This window comes from Urocampus carinirostris, chromosome 9, assembly GCF_059441175.1.
Source record: "Urocampus carinirostris isolate Australia breed hairy pipefish chromosome 9, RoL_Ucar_1.0, whole genome shotgun sequence".
Taxonomy (NCBI): domain Eukaryota; kingdom Metazoa; phylum Chordata; class Actinopteri; order Syngnathiformes; family Syngnathidae; genus Urocampus; species Urocampus carinirostris.
The window spans coordinates 22,702,416-22,715,792 of record NC_142357.1 but is presented as its reverse complement, the minus strand read 5'-3'; the positions used below and the strand labels follow the sequence as shown (position 1 = coordinate 22,715,792).

Here is a 13,377-nt window from a genome sequence, read left to right as displayed (position 1 = left end):
ACATTTGTCTGGTCTGTGGTACGTAATGCACATGTTTTTTTAAACTTCTATTGGTTCACCACTAGATGGCCCCAAAACTCCTCAGTGTCTCTTGGAGACAAAATGATTTACATTTTCTGTTTACGCTTTCCAGGTTACAACCGCATGGGAGATTCATACTCTGACTGCAGTCAGAGTGAGATGTCGTCTCGCTCCAGCCTTCTCAGCAATTTATCCTTCGAGGATGAGCGTCGGCTCAGGCATTCGGGGGGCGGCTGCGAATCCCACATGGGGGGAGCCCGCCTAGAACGTAGGGCCGCCACTGATCCGGACCAGTACAGTCTCGGGTATGTACACTACTGCAGTGTTTCCTGTGAGACCCTGGTGGGTGGACAGTCTAAATGTTGTACATTTTGAATTCAAATGCATCCATCTGGTGTAGTTTAGGAGCAAAGCCAAGACACTAGATCTATAATGAATGTGGACCTTTGCAAACTATAATAATGAATAGTGTTACCTGAACTCATGAGTTGAATCCGTTCTGGGAGTTTCTTTGAAACCTAAAAACTTCATAGAGATGCATTTTGTACTTAAATGCTCTAATCACTCCAGCAGCTCCCATGTTATTTTCGATTTTTCGATTGTTCTCAGCTCAGGGATGCTGCTAGAAATGTGAATTTCCCTTCGGGGATGAATAAAGTATCTATCTATCTATCTATCTATCTATCTAATCTGCTTCCATACTTGCAAAAGTACAGAATGATATTTTTTTAAGAAAGCAGAAGAACATGAAAATAAATACATGTTAAAATTGGATTACTGCACAATAAACAAAACAAGAGGCACATAATGTGAGAAAAAAACAAAGAAGTGGGCGGGGCAAACATAACGAGAGATAGCTCGACTTGTCAACACTTTTCCTGGGTGATTCCTTTACACAGATTCAGAGCCATCATGGAATTTCGCTAAAATGTCTTTTTATTTGGGCCAATTAAATGATACAGGGCAGCACGGTGGGGCAGTGGTTGGTGCGTGTGCGGCACAGTTCTGAGGTCATGAGATCAATGTCCTGTGTGGAGTTTGCAAGTTTTCCCCGTGTCAGCGTGGGTTTCCTCCGGGCACTCCGGTTTCCTCCCACATTCCAAAAACATGCATGTCAGGTTAATTGGCCGGTCCAAATTGTCCCTAGGTGTGAATGAGTGAGCGAGTTGTCTGTCCATGTGTGCCCTGCGATTGGCTTGCAACCAGTTCAGGGTGTCCTGTGCCTACTGCCCGAAGATAGCTGGGATGGACTCCAGCACCCCCGCGACCCTACTGAGGATAAGCGGTGAAGATAATGGATGGATAATGGATGAATGATACAGTAGCTCATTCTCATCCTCTCCATCTTGCCAGAACCCTTAACTGTGACGATGACACGAAGAGCATGCTGAGATACACGCATGTCTGGGAACGGCTGATAGCAGCACGTACTGTACTGTATTTTTGACTTTGTATTTTGAAACTAGATGCAACATTTTACCATTTAGGTACTTCGAAATGTTTGTATGTAGAGACATTCGTCAGTAGAGATACCACTGGTTAGTAGACACAGCTAACAAGTCAACCCCCCAAAGCATGGTAAACGAGTCATGAGTTAAATGCAAAAAATCTGCTTTTCATTGAATTAGACTAAACATAACTTGTGTTGTTCTGATGCTGATGCTGTACTATTCTAAAGTATCATTTCGGAGAGTTTACAGATGAAATCACCCTATGTGTTATTGATTTAATTAAATGTAATATTCATATCAGTGATATAGTAAATTACAGTATTAAATGCCAGTAAAATGCTTTTGTAATTACTGCTGAGAAAGGTTCTTCTTTGATGGTTTAAGGAGTTTATTGTAACATGCAACTTATGAGCTCTTGTTAGGGGCCGTGTTCACCAGAATGTTCTCCTGGCCTCAGTGAATTTTTGTAATTGCTTGCAATGGTAGCGTCATGTTCCTACGCTCTGTTAAAAAACCCGCAGGGCGACAGGTCGTTGGGCAGGTATTCTGCTCGAAAAGCTCGGCGCTAAACTTCTTTTTATGTCATGTTCGTCAATATCACATTTTACATAGACTTCTAATCACAGTGCAGGGGAGTCGGGACAAATGCTTGGTTGGGGTTGGCTGACCAAGTTTCCTTCTTACTGACAGAGATACGTAGCACAAATACACACCATGGCGGTTGCGATCATTTATATAATAAGATAACTTATTTTTGTCTACCCTCGTATTCATATATATTTAAAAATATTATTATATTTATTAATATAATAACTGATGCTGTTCCTGGACTTCAGTTCAGCATTCAACACCATCATCCCACAACATCTGGTAGACAAAATGAGACTCCTGGGTTTCAACACCCCCCTGCGGAACTGGCTGCTGGACTTCCTCAGTGACAGACCCCAATCAGTGCGGATAGGTCAGAACATCTCAGATGTCATCTACCTCAGCACGGGCTCCCCCCAAGGCTGTGTCCTGAGCCCCTTGCTGTTCACCTTGATGACACACGACTGCGTCCTTAGGTCCCCCACAAACCACATCGTGAAGTATGCTGACGACACAACAGTGGTGGGCCTCATCAGGGACGACAACGACCTGGCCTACAGAGAGGAGGTGGAGCAGTTGGTGGCCTGGTGCAGGGACAACAGCCTGGTCCTGAATGTTGACAAAACTAAAGAGATCATTGTCGACTTTAGGAAAAACCAGCCCAACCATGCCCCACTTTGCATCAACAACAAGGCTGTGGAGGTTGTCAGCAGTATCAAGTTCCTAGGGGTGCACATTACAAACAAACTCACCTGGTCCGTGAACACTGCATCACTGGTTAAGAGGGCACAGCAGCGCCTGTACTTCCTGCGGAGGATGAGGAGAGCCCACCTGCCCCCACCCTCCCTCATCACATTCTACAGGGGCACCATAGAGAGTATCCTGACCAGCTGTATCTCTGTGTGGTGTGGAGGCTGCAGCGCTACCGACTGGGGTAGTGTGAGGAGGGTAACGAGGACAGCAGAGAAAATAATCGGGACTACACTTCCCTCCATTCAGGACATTGGCCAGAAGCGCTGCCTATCCCATGCTAAAAACATTATCGGGGACCCCTCTCACCCCCATCATGGACTGTTCACTCTGCTAGCCTCTGGGAAGAGGTACTGCAGTGTGCGGTGCAGGACCACCAGGTTCCGCAGTAGTCTAGTCCCCCTGGCCATTAGACTGTTAAATGGTCAATCTAACATATAGTTAACCTAAATCTTAACGGCTGCTAATCTGACTTTTTGCACTACTGGCAGTTCTTTATAGCTTGCCACTCCTTGCACATTTGCTCTCGGCACTATTGTACTTACAGCGTTATTGTTACAGTGTTAATGTTACTGTTTACCTGACTTGTTAACCTGAATGCCCATTTTGCACATCGGGTTAGCTACTCCTCTTGCACTATCGGCACTATGGTATGGTAAAATACTATACGTAGCCATAATACAATACAACTTTTACTTATATCTGTACATTCGAGGAAACTGTGCGGGTCAGATGTATCGACATTTCGTTCTGTATACACGTGTACTAGAATGACAATAAAGTAGATCTGAATCTGAATCTAATAATACACTATTATGAGACTCCGATGGGACCAATTACATCCTGACAGCCCGCCAGAATCTTCCTATGTATGGGAAACACTGCTTTATAACTCCTCTCACACACTTACTGTAGAAGACAACATATTTCCGCCAATGCATTTTTAGAAATACAAATTTTTGTACTAAAATATGAGACATGTTGTTTTTGCTGCAGGTCTTATTCTTCAATGCAAGACTGCCGGGGCATCTACGTTGGCTGCCCAACAGTGCTGTCATCCCCCAGCTCCGAGGAGCTAACCCAGGACCAGGGCGACCGCGTCTCCCTGGACGCAGCCGACAGCGGACGCGGTTCCTGGACGTCCTGCTCTTCCGGTTCCCACGACAACATCCAGACCATGCAGCAGGGCCGCAGCTGGGAGACGCTGGCCTTCGGCGGGGGCCTACCACCCCACGGGGGTCCCGAAGCACTGCTTTGGGCGGCACAGGCGCGAGGCAGCTGGGCATCGGCCTGCTCATCCTCCTCTTCGTCTGCCGCGTACTGGGGTGAAGACTCTGAAGGTGACACGGGCACCATCAAGAGGCGCGGTGGTAAGGACGTCAATGCTGATGCCGAGACCAGCAGCATCACTTCCACCGGGTCAGAAGACGCCAAGCAGACGGGGCGACCTTCGCCTTCACCTGTGACCGCCGCCTGTAAAGGGCTCTTATGTGAGTGTCTTCACATAAGACAGAAAACATGACAGAATCCAATATGAGCTTAATCCCTTCCAAAATTGTGCTCGTATCTTGAATTACTCGTGTAACGAGCACATTTTCCCAAAATAAACCATTCCAGCCTCCCAAAAAGCATCCAAGTTAGCCAGATAACTAAAATCACATTCAAATAGTAATTAAACATAAACCTACAGTGATAAATGACATTAACAAAATAAAATGTGAGTTTGTTATTAAGTTCTTTTATGATTAATATTGGCGGAGTCTGCGTTTACAAAGAAAACTGTAACGAGGTGTTGGTGTGGTGCGGGATAGTGGGGGCAGAGATGTGTGGAAAGGTGACGGAAAACAGGAGACTTTTGATGATATTTAAGCATTTTCTGTACACTTAATATTAAATAAAAATACACACTATTTTCACAGCATCCATTTTTTAAAATTTTATTTTAATGAAGCGGAGTGCAGCAAAATATCCTCTGCGGGTTTATAACCAGCACTCGCTGCTTCCACATGCCAAACCACAGTCACAGGGCCAGTTCTCTTCTTAATTTTCTCAAACCAGCAATGGCTGGTGTTGAAATCTATCCTGCTTGTATCCGATTCTGTTTAAGTTGTAGGTCCTTGTATATCAGACATGGGCACTCTGGTCCTCGTGACGCACATGCCCTGCCTGATTTTTGAGGTTTCTTTGCTCCAAATCCGGTGATTACGATCATTTGGATTGTTACTAATCTCCTGTCAGCTTTCTAACGTGCCGATTGTTTTTATTACCTGATTTGAAGAAGAGAAACCTCTAAAATCAGACAGGACATAAGGCCCTTGAGGACCGCATTGCCCATTAGTTATAATTGTGGTTCGCAATTTTGAAATAACAGGACACGCCGCAGTTCGGCTTTATAGCCTAGATGACATCTTTCTGTTTCAAGAGTGTACAAGTAATGATAATGACGACTAATCATACTGCTTAGCTAGGATACTAACACAAACACTACGCTCACGTTTGTTTATTATTTCCTGCGGTCTTGAGCAGTGAGTGGTCTCCAGTGGTAGCCTCTAAGAATGCTTGTGTAGCCTCTGGGAATGCTAATAACTTGTTTTTTCACCATACATCGAGCAAGATTTTTGTTCCAAATAAATATTGTAAATCCAAATTCCTGGGTATAATACAATATTCCCTTGGTTATCGCGGCTATTGCTGACCAGAACCCCCTGCGAAAAGTGAAAATCCAAGAAGTATCGTCGCACATTCATAAAAGCCCCAAAAGGTCGAACTTACCCCGAGATGACAAAAAACAATTTTACATCTGCAAATGGGGTGAGAGAATGGTTTAGACTTGTGCGCCTACCCTGCCTGGCCCCGTGATAGCATTTTCTGTGTGCAGTCTGCTTATAACATGATGCACGATAATGCATGTGTCAATTTCTACGTCAATAGAGACGGTTTAATTAAAAATCTGAAAAGCAGTGAACCAACGACAACCAAAGCGCCAAAGTAGCAAGGGGCCTTTGTACTTAAACAGTGGTATGACTGTAGAATTTTAATTTGGTGTTTTATCCCTCCAAAGGTCGAAAAGAGGGCCGCTACCGCGAGCCTCCCCCGACGCCACCCGGCTACACGGCGCTAAACATTGCCGACATGGCCGACAGTCAGTCACAGCCCCCTCCCGGCTCGAACCTGGCAGTGTCTGCAACAACGCCATCAAGCCGCCGCCCACCCGACTACACCACCGCGCTGCAGCGCTCGCGCATGGTAACGCAGTCCCCAGACTCGCAGGCCCACCAAGCAGCGGCCAAGCAGAGAATTAGCGGCCCCCAGCGTGGCCCTGACGACGACGCAGAGGAGGAAGAGGACGGTGAGTCCCCTAAACTTGTCGCTCTGAGGAAGCCAAGGGCGCAGCATACACCCCGACCATGACAGTGTGTGTGCAGGAAGGGCCCTACCTCCCCCAAGGAAGGTAAAGATTTATCAGATAGCGCCCGCCAACGCCCCCTCCCCCTTCCTGTCCCCACTTCAATGCATGCCAACACTCTTGTATTGAGACTTGCCCACTCACAACTTCCTCGTGGGTGGAAACCACCTGAGGCACACCCTTCAAGTCCTTTAGCTTCCTTCAAATTTAAATCTTAGTTGTTTGAAGCAAGGATTTCATGCATGAGACCTCCAAAATGTGCAATACGCACATGCAAGCCCTTCCCGGTAGTCTCCCCCTGCACTCATATTGGCACAATTTACTAGATCTGTCACATTTAAGATTTTGCATGGGATCAATTGTTTTTCAGTGCATCTCAGTCCACTGTGAGAACATTTTAAGGATTTTTTTTATTTTTGCAGATACTGCCCTCTCCAATCGGCCTTATCAAAAAATGCATTCATAAATTGAAAATCTATAAGGATACAGTATTTTTAACAAACACTAAAACATTTTGCAGAACAAAATCACACTGACCAAAATGTTTCGTCAGAAAAGAACAATTTTGAGCTACACTAAAGTTTTTCAGGAATATTTTTTAACACAAAGTACTAAAATTAATAGAGTTGTATACAAAATATATTTTTTTAAAGTCAATACTGTATATAAAAAGTTGTAATTTTAAAAACATTTAAATCATATTACTGCTGAATTTAGTGGTCAATAAATTATTTGAATAAATAATCGGTTGGAGAAATAAACTGAAAAGGTGAATTTAATTTAATGTGTGAATAAACATTTTTGAAAAGGTGCCAGGGACTGCCAAAGGCGCACATGCGACTCTAGAGCACGTTTAGCAGGTGGAAATGTCCAAATGTGTTGGTGATACAGAGCATCTTCCTTTTGGCCCCAGCCACCGGTACTGTTATTGGCCCACAACCTTTTGTTGACATTATGAATTTAAGAGAAACTCGAAATTGAAGTTTTGTGCTGACGTATTGTAGTTTCGACAAGCCGTTTTATGCATAGACCACAATGTCATAGACGCCCAGGAAGGCAGAAGAAAGGGTCGCTCTTTCGACCCGATAATGATCCAATGAGAACCAGCTAGTGATCTCCATTTCTTTGCGCTCTTCTGACTTTCCACAGAGTCAGATTTATTTGAGGAGTTTCATTTCGATGTAAAGAGCCATTAAAATACTATCTTGGCTATAGCTATTCCGCGCAGTTAGTTTTGGGATGGTAGGTAGACCCGTAGACACATTGACTTGTGCACCCGCCCTTTTTTTGATAGCGTACACCAGCCTTTTAGTGAAAGTCACACCTGCTCAACACACAAAGCCCTCCTTTAACCTACCCGTCATAGCATTTGCTGTGTGCTGTCTGCTCAGAAGACGATGCACGATACGCTGATATCAATGACGTTCAAGACAATACAATTTACAAAATCCACTAAGCAGTGAACCAGCAATAACCGAAGCACAAAGTAGGACGGGGTCTCTGTATTGCCATCTTGTGTACAAAGCAAAAATTGTTGAGGACAAAAAACTAATCAAATACAGAGGCTGCCTTACTTACAAACAAGACAATTGTTCGTAAGTTGAATTTGTTTGTAAGTTGCTTCAGCGTTATATTTTGTATGGAATGTATGTTTAAGGTTTATATAAGTATGTGTAAGGCTTGTATAAGTTACTTGTATTGTTTTGTTCTTAGAATAAAAATGTAATAATGATATGCTCTATAAAGATGAATAAAGTTGAGTTTAACGTCCTTCATGGTAAAAAGTGGCTGAAAAAAAGCATTCCGACGATTTTCTCAACCGCATCAAGCTATCTTATTCCACTTTAATTTCAAAAGAAACGACTCGGCTCTTCTTTACACTTTACAACAACCATATTGAATGGATGCACGAAATATTAAACAATAAAAACGTCAAAGTTCTTAGCACGCTGGAGATGCAGTATAGTATGTTTACACACAAACTAGGAAGAGGAAGCCGGATTTCTTCTTCAGGGTGTATGCTGGGTGAGCTCTCACAGCGCCACACGCCGGTAGCGGCGGAAAGAAGCACTACAGTAATGTCCTTTACTCGGAAAAAGGTGCACTATACAAAATCTAACTTCAAGCATTGTCCAAGTATTTTTCGACATCCCGAAAAAAATGTGTCTACCGTTTTTCGTAACTCCGATGTTCGTAAATTGGCGAGGGTCTGTACATTGCAACGAGTGTTGATTGTGACCTCTCTTTTTTTTGTCCTGTCTGCAGATGACGAGCAGGTGTCTGCAGTCTGAGGGGAAACGGAAAATCCCTTCGCAGTCCCTCCAAGAGAACGACAGACTCACACTGTCCAGCTATGTACACGTGCCTGTTCTGCCTCCTGATTGGTGGATTTCTTCCGTTGGCTCCTCCTTCTCCTCACCCACTCCTATCCTCGCCTTAAACCATCATGGGGGTTGATGGACCCTGCATGCAAAAAAAAAAAAGAAAACGAGAAAAAAAACTAAATACTGTGAAGAAAAACAATATGGAGGTAAAAGACGACATGACATGCCTGGCACTTTTTGGGACAAAAAAGGACGTATGAAAATTCAGAAACTATAATGCTGACATCAAACTGCACTGAAAAAGTGACAAAAAACATTCAAAGGATTGTTTCAATCAAACTCTTTTGCACTCCTGACCCGCTCCAGGGAGTCAGAACTGTGACGCCAGTATTAACACACAAATGACAAACATTTCACGCAAAACGTTTGACGAGCACTTTGAGCACAAAACCTAGCGGACGCGCTCGTGGACGCCAGGGTAACCATGACGACGGGGGGCGGCAGGGCCGCGTCGTCCTCCGCTAAATAGCACAACATTAAAGGTAGTAAAAAAGGGGCGCATTTAAAAACCTGAGGATCGGACACTGCAGCATTCAATCACGTCCCTCGTTGACATTCCCTATTTTAGGCGGGTGTCCAAAGCGCCTTAAGACCGCACGTTCCAACAAACGGAGTTAAAAGAAGATGCCTTAGTAGTCCTTCACGCTTCCTCAACATCCTCGCGCATCCCCAAACGTGGACATCCCCCGATTCCTAACACAATGACTTGACTGAGAGATTTTTTTGTTGTAGTTGTTGTTTTTGTAGATTCCAGTGGTGAATGATAGGAATATATGTATAAAAACAAAACAAAAAAAGGTGAAGCTACCAATGCTGAGGAGTGTTATCCACACTGGAATAAAAATCTAAGAAACAAACCAGTCAGCAATGACCTATATTCATTGCCTGATCAAATTTATTATATGTAAATGTCAAACGTTTACTGGAAAACGTCAGATAACCTATTATTTCCTAAGTGAAAAATGTCATTTTGTTTCAACACCGATCCAACAATTAGGGCACTTTTGTAGATCTTGAAGATATTTTCTTGACGAATTAAGATTTCCCACAGTTAAAAGAGTAAAAGGGACCGATACCAGCCCAATTTGGAAGGTTTACACAACTACAAGAAGATCAAGATTGGCCACCCTCTTGTGGTCATTTTACTACGAGTTACTATGTTCATGACTATAAGGCGCACTGGGTTATAAGGTGCACCCCCAAAAAATGTTTTTTTGTCGTATATTTTCAATACGGCGCACCGGACTATAAGGTGCTACAGTAGGAACGTCAACAAAACAGTCAGATAGTTCAGTCAAACTTATTAACCCGTTAACATTCCTAAGGCTCCATTTTATTGTCGTATATTTTCCATACATAAGGCACACCGGACTATAAGGCTCTACAGTAGGAGCGTCAACAAAACAGTCAGGCAGTTCAGTCATCAGTCAAACTTATTAACCCGGTAACATTCCCACGGCTCGCAAAGAAGCAAATACGGTGTGTGTGCGATGTCACCAATCACTCAATTGCGCCATTCCACATATCATTGGGAATGTTAAACTCTTTGGATTCCTGAAATGCCAACTATTTCTTAGTTTCTATTTTCCTTTTCGCTGGCAATTGTGTGGATAGCAGAGTAAAAATTTAGTTGTGCAGGGAAACGTGGTTCTTTACTGTGCATATGACAAACACTTTGAATTGAATTGAGTTGAATTTAAGAATAAAATCATCACAGAAACATCAAGACCAGTCTGAAACAAGATACTGGGAAAATATAAAGCCGGGGTGGCTCATCAAAGTCGTCTTTCAGCCATCACGTTCAATAATAATACGCAACCATGGTCCTCCTACATCCGTGAGTGTAGTAAATCCAACCGTGTAAAATGTTTACATACTCCAGAACATGCAATAATGCCGACAAATAAAATAAAAAATTCGCCGAGAAGCATGTGCATCGATGGACATTGCTTGTTGCTAGCTGTCTGTTTAGCCCCATAATTCCTGTTATCAAATACAGACTACAGTAGTAAAAAATGTTTTCTCCAGGCGTTGAGCAACCAAACATGTGATTCACATCTTTTTCGATGAATTGTAGGGCTCTGTTTTGCCTTGCTTTAGCCTATGCGAGCCTGTAAATGCTAAAAAGGACCCGCCTCCTCTACATCCGAATAACTTAAGTCAATAGTGACCGATTAAAATGATGATTGACACATTGGTTAGGAAATGAAAAAAAAAAAAAAAAAGGCTTTTAGGTGCGCCTTATAGACTTGAAATTACGGTACGTTTAATAATTATCTGAAATTATCTGTCAGGATTTGATTTTTGGGTTTTAGATAGTTATTGGTATTTGGTCTCTAGCTGAAGTGTAATATTGAAATATGGTCTTAAAACGATTCTAAGTTGATAAAAGATAATGTAGTATATTTTTTAATCATTTGCTGAAACAAATTAAACAAATATAGTAAATTTAAAACATTTTAGGCCACATTTTAGGGGAAAACTCTTCAAATTTTTAATTTTAATGTTTTAAGCCTGCACAGGTTGTTTTCCCATAAAGTCATTATCTGCATATAAGTTCAAGATTAATATTACCACAACATATTTGAAAAACAAAAACAAGTTTTACATATTGTACGTTATTGAGAAAAAGATTGGTATCAGCGTGGAAGAAAACAAATTAAATGGTTAAACGGAATCAACTTGAAATACTACCTAATTAATAAACAGTTCAGTCAGGTAGACATAAGTCATAACCTTGTCAGGATGAAATCAGACTATTGGCAGAATGTGATTTTCATTATTGGGAAATAAAAACTCAGTTTTTCCATTACTGATGGAGAATTTCATTGTCTGAATATTTCTATTAAACAGTTGTACTTTTACATAAATGACAATAAAATCAGAAAATACATTTTTTTATCATATTGCCTGAAAAAAGTTGACTTTTTGCTTTGTTTTCCAACTTTTTTTCTAAATGTGGCCATATGTTATTTTGAGTTATTGTCGCGCTAAGACTCCTCGGGTCGGGTAAATGATGTTCTTGTCTTTGGTCCTCCAATCAAAGAATCCTGCTGATCACATTGATCAGTTTGGTTTAAAGAAAAAAAAAGGAAAATAAACTAGACTGAAGGGGCAACCTGTTTTCCGCCGTGACTACACTTTAAAAAAAAGTTGTTTTTGGTATTGTGATAAAATGAAATGATTTATTTTAGTTTTGTACGGGCCGCATTTGAAGACGTTGCACAAAACGTGTCGGTTTGATGTCGTGGGTAGAACTGCTACTGTTGTGGTGATGAAGATGATATGATGACATTGTGTACATTTTAGCCGGTGATGTTCTCCTTCCCTCAAATGCAACTCAAACTTGTATGTCTTTTACAAAGACAATCGGTGGAGGACGCGTGTCTTTTTTTTTTTTTTTTGTATTTTTAATACAATAATTGTACATATTGGTTCTATTTTTGTTCAAATGTATTATGTTTATGCCTCAACATCCAGTTTGTATGAAGCTGGGAATCAATAAATACTACATAAAGAGTACAATTGGAGTCTCTTGTTTTTACTTTGTATCTGTATCTGCTGTCTTTGTACTTTGTATTTTGTTGTCTTTGTACGTTTTACTTTTCATCAGCGATTTGGAAGGTTTACTCTGCTGCCATCTTCTGGCTTGTGTCATTATTGCAGCTTTAGACAGCTCGTTCATGATGCGTGTGCAAGTAGGTGAATTTCTTAGATGTAGAATGTAGAATTTCCCCTTTTTTGAAATTAAAAAGGCTGACCTATGAGAATTGTATAGATCTGAGGAGAAACTGTTTTGAGGTGAGGTAAAGGTTGGTGGGCAGGGGTATTGAGATTTCCAAGAGTGAATCAGGTGGTGCGGTTGAATCAAAATCAGTCTAGTTTGCGGACTTTAGATTTTATCTCATCACACGATTTGTTTTCATGGTACCAGAGACAAACGTTAGAGAATGACAAAAAGAAAGTTGTCCTGAAAGATAAACACAAAAAAGCACGACAAGAGTAACACGTCTTTGGTGTATCTCATCTCATTAGCCGTACCGCTTATCCTCATTAGGGTCGCGGGGGGGCTGGAGCCCATCCCAGCCATCTCCGGGCAGTGGGCAGGGGACACCCTGAACTGGTTGCCAGCCAATAGCAGGGCACACAGGGACAGACAACTCATTCGCTCATTCACACCTATGGACAATTTGGACCGGCCAATTCACCTGAAATGCATGTTTTTGGAACGTGGGAGGAAACCGGAGTGCCCGGAGGAAACCCACGCAAGCACGGGGAGAACATACAAACTCCGCACAGGAAGTCTGGAGCTGGATTTGAACCCTAGACAGGTTCCCATGACATGAACTGTGCCGCACAAGCGCTAACCACTGCGCCGCCGTGCTGCCCTGGTGTATCTCTTGATGCTTAGAGTTTATAAAAAGTCCAAACGATTTTATATAGATTTTTAATCAAAAATTAGAGGTGGGAGTTATACAAAAATATGTCATTTCCCCCACGCCCTTCTCTCCTTTTGAAGTCCTGACTCTATTTCATGTCTTCTAAACTTTTTTTCATGTGTTGGTGTTTCAATTCTACCTGACGAAGGCCTCTTTTTTCACAATTGTCATGCTACTTTGACAGATAGAAATAAAATCTGCGGGTCAAGAGAGGCACTCTCCAGCACTTCCCCCAGCCCTTAATCCTCAAACCTAATGTGTTCTGCCCTTTTGGGATCTAAAAGCTTTGCTAAAAGTACAATGAGAGCTGATGTGTGCAGTGGAATATAAAGCATAAG

At 42.2% G+C, this 13,377-nt stretch overlaps 1 protein-coding gene across 8 annotated transcripts in view; it reads left to right on the top strand.

Moving 5' to 3' along the window:
* rapgef2b (Rap guanine nucleotide exchange factor 2b) overlaps positions 1–12,125 on the top strand; it is a 124,704-nt gene extending 112,579 nt beyond the window's left edge. For 7 of the 8 annotated variants that reach the window (XM_088343270.1, XM_088343266.1, XM_088343268.1 and 4 more), the window contains 4 exons: positions 134–326; positions 3,807–4,300; positions 5,872–6,261; positions 8,482–12,125. In XM_088343270.1, the coding sequence (XP_088199396.1) occupies positions 134–326; positions 3,807–4,300; positions 5,872–6,221 (1,037 nt within the window). In that variant the 3' untranslated portion in view covers positions 6,222–6,261; positions 8,482–12,125. The remainder of the gene's footprint in view (positions 1–133; positions 327–3,806; positions 4,301–5,871; positions 6,262–8,481) is intronic. The other variant, XM_088343269.1, reaches the window with a different exon arrangement.
* The last annotated feature ends 1,252 nt before the right edge of the window (positions 12,126–13,377 follow it).